Source organism: Otolemur garnettii, unplaced genomic scaffold, assembly GCF_000181295.1.
Source record: "Otolemur garnettii isolate 467f Iridium unplaced genomic scaffold, OtoGar3 scaffold00046, whole genome shotgun sequence".
Lineage (NCBI taxonomy): Eukaryota > Metazoa > Chordata > Mammalia > Primates > Galagidae > Otolemur > Otolemur garnettii.
Window position 1 is genome coordinate 1,759,337 of NW_003852441.1, and position 8,853 is coordinate 1,768,189.

Below are 8,853 nucleotides of genomic sequence, written 5' to 3' on the forward strand. Positions count from 1 at the left end.
CAGAGTCTCACTATGTCACCCTCAGTAAAGTGCTGTGGCGTCACAGCTCACAGCAACCTCAAACTCTTGAGCTTAAGTGATTCTCTTGCCTCAGCCTCCCGAGTAGCTGGGACTACAGGCACCTGCCACAATACCCAGCTATTTTTTTGTTACTGTTGTCATTGTTGTTTAGCAGACCCAGGCTAGGTTTGAACCCACCAGCCCTAGTGCATATGGCTGGCTCCCTAACCACTGAGCACAAGTGCCAAGCCAACACCCAGCTAGTTTTAGAGATGGGGGTCTCGCGCTGGCTCAAGCCGGCCTCAAACCTGTGAGCCCAGGCAATCCACCTGCCTTGGCCTCCCAGAGTGCCAGGATTACAGGCAGAAGCCACTGTGCCCGGCCCTCTTTTCAGGCCTCTTGTGCTTCCCTAACCTTTGAGGGGTGATTCTCTCCCAGTAGGCTTTAAATGAGGCCTTTATAGAGAGAACAGTCCATCACAGAGGAAGGTATGAGGTGAACAGTATTCCCTTTCTGATCCTGCAGGAAGCTTTAGGGAAGAACAAATACCCAGCCTTGTGCCTTCCAGACATGTTTTCTCATCCCATCACAAGAATGGGAAGTCAAGCACCCCATGTACTTAGTACTAAATTGAACCTTGTAGATTAACAATAGCACACTCACCTGAGAGGAAAAACTCAATTAGATTCAAGAGGGAAAGAGAGGGTTTAGTAAGCTGCCCCCTGATGGGAACAATGCTGGGGTAAATAGCACACTTTCTAGGTGAAGGTCACAACTACAACTCAGACCTTACTTTACAAATGCAAGCAATGTAACCTCGTTGTAATCCAAAATAAATATTTTTAAGACTGTTTTGGGCTGGGTGTGGTGGCTCACGCCTGTAATTCCAGCACTCTGGGAGGCCAAGTGGGTGGACTGTCTGAGCTCACAGGTTCAAGACTAGCCTGAGTCAGAGTGAGACCCTGTTCCTAAAAATAGCTGGGAGTTGTGGCAGGTGCCTGTAGTCCAGACAGTTCCTCTGGGAGGCTGAGGCAGTAGAATCACTTAAGCCCAAAAGTTTGAGGTTGCTGTGAGTTGTGACGCTACTGCACTCTACTAAAGGTGACACAATGAGACTCCGTCTCAAAAAAACAAAAAAGACTCTATTAAGTCTCATGCTGAAAAGTATTTGTTCATGTCAATTATATTGATATTTACTGTATTGGACGTTAAAATTGAGAATTAAAAAATAAATATTTTTATTTAAAAAAATCTCATCACCTGGCAAAAGTGGCAAGAATCCTAAAAAATAACCCCAGGGATGGATTCTCACTTTAAGGGGTCATGGGCTGTACGTGGCGTTGTCTGGGACATAACTCAGGGAGCTTGTTTCCATCTACACAGGGGAGAAACACCAGGGAAGGAGCTTAAGGAGCTTCTGGGGCTGTAAGGAATAAAGATCAGGGAGTGCAGCAGGGGCGGGGGGGTGGGGAAGGTGTCTGGAGAGACTAGAATGACCCGGGACGCACAAAGGAAAACACGCAGACTGACCATTGATCTGTGTCCTGCGGGCAGTGGTGCAAATATTTATCCGCATGGTTAGTGACATCAGCTTCAGCAGGAAGCTAGGTAGAGGCCAGAGGTAGCCTAGGCCTAAGGTGAGGGAGACCAAGTACAGGCCGGTTCCTCTGGGAGGTAGGACGTGTCCCTGGGTGGTGGCAGCTGGGCAGAGGAAGCTCCTCTTCCGATCCCTTTCTCACTAAGACCTTTCGTTTTAGTGCCCTAAATATCTCCCAGAGGGATCAGCTTTTTGGCATCTCCATCCTTAAAATCCATGCTGCCCGGACTGCTGCACATGGAGCGTGTCACCTCCTGCTCAAAACCCTTTCCCTGGCCCCATTAGGCCCCCCTGTGTCCTGGCCCAGCCCTCCACCCTCATGCTGTTCTGCTATTTCCTGACCTGTGGCCTCCATTAGCTGCATCTCAGTGCCTCCTGCTACACCCCTTCCCTCTGCCCGGAATGTCCTCCTGACAGACAGGCCACCTTCACCTGCCTGTTCGTCCCTGACCTGTTCATCTCAGGTTTCTACCCAGCTTCATTTCCCCCAGGCACTGTCTGCGACCCCTCCACTGTGCTCTCATGGGTGAGCCATGTTATTTATTGCATCATGAACATCTTCCCTGCTCAGAGATAAAAATATTATTAAGTCAAAGATGCACCTAAATGCTTCTGCACTCCCCAGAAAGGGTCCACACAGCATTGTTCTGGATTCCACCATAACTCAAAGGGAAACTTTCACACTGTCTGGAGCCCTAGATGTCCTACCAGTGAAGGAGGAGGATGTCCTCAAAGTCCTTGCAGCAGGAACCCACTTAGGTGGTACCATCCTTGACTTCCAAATGGAGCAGCATGTCTACAAAAGGAAAAGTGATGGTGCCTGTGTCAGAAACCCAAGGAGGTCCTGGGAGAAATTCTGCAGGCAGGTCGTGCCATCGTTCCCATTGAAAACCCTGCTGGTGACAGTGTCACATCCTCCGGGAATACTGGCCAGCGAGCTGTGCTGAAGCTTGCAGCTGCCCTTGGAGCCAGTCCTCTGGCTGGCTGCTTTGCTACCAGAAGGGTCACTAACCAGGCACAGGCAGTGTTCCAGGAGCCTCTCACAGAGGCATCTTACGTCCCCCGCCTACCACTGCGGTGTGTCACACAGATCCTCCTCTGCACTGTGTGGACATCGCCACCCCACACAACAACAAGGGCGCTCAGTCAGTGGGTCTGGCGTAGTGGGTGCTGGCCTGGGAAGTTCTCCGTGCGCTGGAGCCATCTTCCATGAACTCTCATGGACGGGCAATTGTCCTGACCTTCACCTTGAGAGTAATTGCCTTCTTCCTCTCACCAGAAGCAGGAAACACAGACGGGCGCCCTATAGACCCGAAAGGACAGTGAAAACACAAAACATATTCCCCTCAAATGCCACCGCACAGTGCACTGCAGAGTTCTGGGGGCTCACTGTGCCATCTCGACGCTGACCTGGGGCTGTGGCTACTGCCCCTGCCAAGCACTGTGAGAGAGTCTGAGACTGCAAATGGCTGGGAAGAGACCCAAAATTTGAAATTCAAAGTGTAGTGTCTGAGAAATGCACATCACTTTTGCACCACCATAAGGTGGAAACTGTCTGCACTGTGGATTCCCTGGGGGTAGAAATGGGGTGATGGTGTTTGTCTAACTCACATCTGTACTCCCAGTGTGGATGTACTTTGTGCTCCAAAGATGTTGGCCCTACCTGACCATCTGAGCCAAGAGTCAGGTGACTGGCCTGGTTGCTAAGCTTTGTAACCTGTGCTTCCTCATGTGTAGAATAGCCTGTCCCACATGCCCCCTCTGGTTCCTTCCCGTGGTGAGCTTCTTTCAGGCATCCAGGGCAGGGAGAAGGGCAGATAAGAAAGGCCCCTTCTTGGGTGGTGCCTGTGGCTCAAAGGGGTAGGGCGCCAGCCCCATATACCAGAAGTGGTGAGTTCAAACCCAGCCCCGGGCCAAAAAAAATTAGGCCCCTTCTGAAGGCATCTGGCCCTGGAGCATGCCACTACAGCTGGGAGGTGGTGAGAGTCTGTTTTTTTTTTAAACAATCTCACATCTCACTTTGTCACCCTCAGTAGAGTGCAGTGGCATCATAGCTCACAGCAACCTCAAACTCTTGGGTTCAAGCCATCCTCTTGCTTCAGCCTCCCAAGTAACTGGGGTTACAGGTGCCTGCTGCAATGCCCAGCTGTTTTTAGAGACGGGGTCTTGCTCTTGCTCAGGCTGGTCTTGAACCTGTGAGCTCTGGCAATCCACCTGCCTCAGCCTCCCACAGTGCTAGGATTACAGGCGTGAGCAATGGTGCCCAGCCTAAAAGTCTATCTACCAAGTTTTTTATTACTGCCAAAACCTGACCAGGGTCTGTGACAAGAAAAAGGGACAAAACCAGTCAGTCTAGGAATTTCTGTCTGGCTGTGTCCAAGCCACTCCTAATTCAAGCTGTTGTTGTCCAGACAGTAGCCATTGAGACATATAGGGGATGGCTTGGTGCTGGTAGCTCAGTGGTTAGGGCGCCAGACACATATACAGGGGCTGGTGGATTCGAACCCAGCCTGGGCCTGGTAAACAATGACAACTAAAATTAAAAAAAAAAAAATAGCTGGGCATTGCGGTGGGTGCCTGTAGTCCCAGCTACTCCGGAGGTGGAGGCAAGAGAATCACCTGAGCCCAAAAGTTTGAGGTTGCTGTGAGCTGTGACGCCACAGCACTCTACTCAGGGTGACAGCTTGAGTCTCTGTCTCAAAAAAAAAAAAAAATCTAGGGGAACATGGCTTTTTCCAGGATTGTTTAGTTCCCTGAGTGCAGCAGTATCCTCTGTGGTGTTATCATAGCTCACAGCAACCTTAGTCTCCTGGGCTCAAGTGATCCTCTTGCCTCAGCCTCCCTAGTAGCTAGGATTACAGGTGCCTGCTATGATTAGCAGGTTAGTTTTTTTATTTTTAGTAGAGATGGGGTCTCATTCTTGCTCAGGCTAGTCTTGAACTCCTGAGCTCTAGCAATCCACCTGCCTCAGCTTCCCACAGTGCTGGGATTATAGGCATGAGCCACTGTGTCTGCCCAGAACATTCTCAAAGTGTGGTCTTCAACCACCTGCATCTTACTGGGTATGTATGGGGTGGAGGGGGTGGTGCTGAAATGTACGTTCCTCAGCCCTGTGGCCTTGTGAGATGGGCCAGGGCATAGGCATTCTGAACAACCTCCCCAGGTGACACTTACGTACATAAACCACAGTCTATGGCCCAAGAGTTCAAACCCAAAGGGCTCAAAACCTAGAACCAAGAAGAATTTAGCAAATCTGACCTCCAGGGCTTGGTCTTCTTGAGACTGAGGCTCGGCCAGGACTGGCTGCGTTTGGCTGCCCAACTTGGACAGTTGGAGCTCAGGGTTATTGCTATAACCCTGCAAAGCTGCAGCAGTCCTCACAAAGAAGCTGTTTTTGCTGGCACTGACTCGGAAGGTGACTCTCTGATGGGTTAGTTTAACTCACATTGACTTCCTGGCCTTTTTTATCTGAGACATCTAACTATTCCCACCCTCTGCCTGGGCACTCACCCTAAGAAAATGACCATCCCTCACCCAGGTGAAAAAGAGGTTCAGGGCAGTGTGATTTGTGATAGTAAAATATGGGAAATTTTCCAAAGAATTTCCCCTATGTTTTCACATGAAGCTGTGAGGGAGGAGACAGGGCCCTCTGACGGGGGAACATGATGGTCCACGGGAAAGGAGAAATAGGCGGTGAACACGATGGTTACAGGACAGTGATCTGAAAGTATTTAGAAGTGACGCTGAGTTTACGGATAAAAAGGATCCCATGGCTGTTAAAGGGACATTGAAGGTACAATTTAAAGAAACATCAAGTTCCACTTCATACTTGGTTTCTGTGTTGTGGGAGAAGTACTTGGGTCACAGTTTGGGGGTTGATGCAAGAAAGGTGTGTTAGCTCGGCGCCTGTGGCTCAAGCAGCTAAGATGCTAGCCACATATACCTGAGCTGGTGGGTTCAAATCCAGCCTGGACCCGCCAAACAACAACGTTGGCTGCAACCAAAAATTAGCCGGGCATTGTGACGGGCACCTGTAGTCCCTAGCTACTTGGGAGACAGAGGCAGGACAATTGCTTGAGCCTAGGAGTTGGAGGTTGTTGTGAGCTGTGATGCCATGGCACTCTACTCAGGGCAACAGCTTGAGGCTCTGTCTCCAAAAAAAAAAAAGAAAGAAAGAAAGAAAGAAAGGTGTGTCCCCTGCAATACATGAATAGCCTCCACCCCAACCCGGCCACACACACACACACCAAGGTTAGGAAGAACAGGCTTTTCATGTGAAGGTCCGGGCACTTCAGAGGAGTTAAAAACTGTGTCCCCCCAGATACAGATTCGGGGGAAAAAAAGAGGAAGGTCATGGGAACCATCTTGGCACAGAGGCTTGGCCAGATCCTGATGCAGTAATTTGAGGGAAGCTGCAATCCTGGCAGGTGGGCTGAGCACTGGAAGCCGTGTCACTGGAGCCTGAGGAAGAGGGAGCCCTGTCTGAGCCCAGCACAGAAGAGTCCACTGCCCTTGAACGGCTGTCAGAGGTGGCATCAGGGCTGGGCCAGTGGCAGCATCACCAGTCCCATGCCCTGTGGGGCAGCAGTGGGTGACAGTGGTGGCCCCAGCAAATCCTTAGGCACCTGTTCTCTCCTCCTAGGGGAAGGAGGTCCAATGAATCCCCCTCTTGGACCACATATGGCTCCAAGGGGAGAGGGCTTTCCCAGGGGGAAACTGGCCTGCCTGGGTTTGGCAGGTAGGAGGCAGGAAGTGGTTTTAAATTAACCTGAAGAGGGCGCCAGCCCCATATACCAAGGGTGGCAGGTTCAAACCTGGCCCTGGCCAAATGCAACAAAAAAATACCGGGCGTTGTGGCAGGAGCCTGTGGTCCCAGATACTAGGAAGGCTGAGGCAAGGGAATCGCCTAAGCCCAGGAGTTGGAGGTTGCTGTGAGCAGTGTGACGCCATGGCATTCTACTGAGGGTGATAAAGTAAGACTCTGTCTCTACCAAAAAAAAAAAAAAGTAAATTAGCCTCAAGAGATAAAGTTTATTGTTTAATTGTGCAGCAAAAACATCGCGGAGCAATTCATTTTGGTCACTAGAATTACAAAGAGTGACTCAGTGAAGCTGAATTTGCCCACATATCTGAGGCTTCATAGAATTAAAAAACGCAAAATACAGCTCGGTGCCTATAGCTCAGTGGCTCGGGCACCAGCCATGTACACTGGAGCTGGAGGGTTTGAACCCAGCCTGGGTCTGCCAAACAACAATGACACTACAACCAAAAAATAGCCGGGCGTTGTGGTGGATGCCTATAGTCCCAACTACTTGGGAGGCTGAAGCAAGAGAATCACTTGGGCCCAAGAGTTTGAGGTTGCTGTGAGCTGTGATGCCACAGCACTCTACCAAGGGTGACATAGTGAGACTCTGTCTCAAAAAAAAAAAAAAAAAAAAAAAGGAAAGTGCTCAGCAGACCACAGAGTTCGGATCTCACCGACCTTCCAGTGGGGTGAGTTCATTTCTGCCTGTGGCATTTTTTTGCTAGCTGGAGTGACATCTCTCTGTGGAAGGCTATGTTCTCGCCAGGCCTTGCTAAGAATCACATGTAACAGGGCTGGGCATGGTGGTTCACGCCTGTAATCCTAGAACTCTGGGAGGCCAAGATGGGTGGATTGGTTGAGCTCACGAGTTCAAGATGAGCCTGAACAAGAGCGAGACCTTGCCTCTAAAAAATAGCTGAGCATTGGGTGGCACCTGTGGCTTTGTGGGTAGGGCCCCAGCCCCATATACCGAGGGTGGTGGGTTCGGGCCCAGCCCCAGCCAAACTGCAACAAAAATAAAAAATAGTTGGGCATTGTGGCAAGCACCTGTAGTTCCAGCTACTCTGGAGACTGAGGCAAGAGAATTGCCTAAGCCCAGGAGTTGGAGTTTTCTGTGAGCTGTGATGCCACAGCACTCTACTGAGGGTGATAAACTGAGACTCTGTTTCTACAAAAAAAAGAGAAAAAAAAATAGCTGAACATTGTGACAGGTGCCTGTAGTCCCAGCTACTCAGGAGGCTGAGGTAAGGGGATCACTTGAGCCCAAGAGTTTGAGGTTGCCTTGAGCTATGACTCCACAGTACTCTACCCAGGGTGACAAAGTGAAACTCTGTCTCAAAAAAAAAAAAATCTGACTTGGCACCCACAGCACAGTGGGTGTGGAGCCAGCCAAATATACCAAAGTTAGTGGGTTTGAACCCAGCCTGGACCAGCTAAAACAACAATGACAACTGCAACAAAAAATAGCCAGGCGTTGTGGTAGGCACTTATAGTCCTAGCTTCTTGAGAGGCTGAGGCAAGAGAATCGCTTAAGCCCAAGAGTTGGAGGTTGCTGTGACCTGTGACGGCACAGCACTCTACTGAGGATGACAAAGTGGGACTCTGTCTCAAAACAACAATTACACATAACAAGGGGGTTTTCTCTGAAGGCAGCTTCTGCAAATTTCAGAGGAAATTTAATGCAATGTATGGCATGAGAAATTGAAGTGAAAAAATAAACTGTAAAGTCTGGGAAGTTCTCAAAACCATGATTCTGACCCAGTGGTCACAAATAAACATTTTGATATCTCATGAAGCCCCCCAGGATGGCCCACTTCCCCCAGGAATGGTGGCTGAGGCTCGTTGGACACTGGGTCTTTTCACCTCCCATTGGAGTTGAGGGGAGGGTTTGCACCCAGGCAGGGCCTGGGCACTGGATCCCTCACGGCAATGGTCTGGTGGGCACTCACCTCACCTCCTGTCGCCCTCTCCTCCCAGTTCCTGGCCCAGCTGATGGTGTTCCTGATCAGTTTCATAAGCTCTGTGTTCTGCGGCCACCTGGGAAAGCTGGAACTGGATGCTGTCACCCTCGCGATTGCTGTATGTATGAGGCTTTCTAACCCTCATTCATTTCCTTCTGCTGTAACAAATTACCAAATGTAGCAGCTCAAATCCACGCGAATGTATTCTCTTCCAGTGCTGAAAGTCAGAAGTCTGAAATAGGTTCCACTGGGCCAAAGTCAAGGTGCCAGTCGGCTCACAGCCTTACTGCTCCTTTGCCACGTAACCTCAGAGTCCCAGTTCTAGGAATCAGGATGGGGGCATCTTGTAATGAGGCGATATCCTGTTTGCCATACCATTTAGTTTTTTTCTTTCTTTTTTTGGTAGCCCTTGGTTGAGTGCCGTGGTGCCACAGCTCACAGCAACCTCCAACTCCTGGGATTAGGCAATTCTCTTGCCTCAGCCTCCCCAG

General features: G+C 50.1%; 1 protein-coding gene across 1 annotated transcript in view; it reads left to right on the forward strand.

Annotated features, from left to right (window-relative positions):
- LOC100942510 (multidrug and toxin extrusion protein 1) overlaps positions 1–8,853 on the forward strand; it is a 39,461-nt gene that overhangs the window by 1,781 nt on the left and 28,827 nt on the right. Inside the window, exon 2 of the mRNA XM_012806065.2 lies at positions 8,379–8,480. Coding sequence (XP_012661519.1) covers positions 8,394–8,480 — 87 coding nt within the window. The 5' untranslated portion in view covers positions 8,379–8,393. The remainder of the gene's footprint in view (positions 1–8,378; positions 8,481–8,853) is intronic.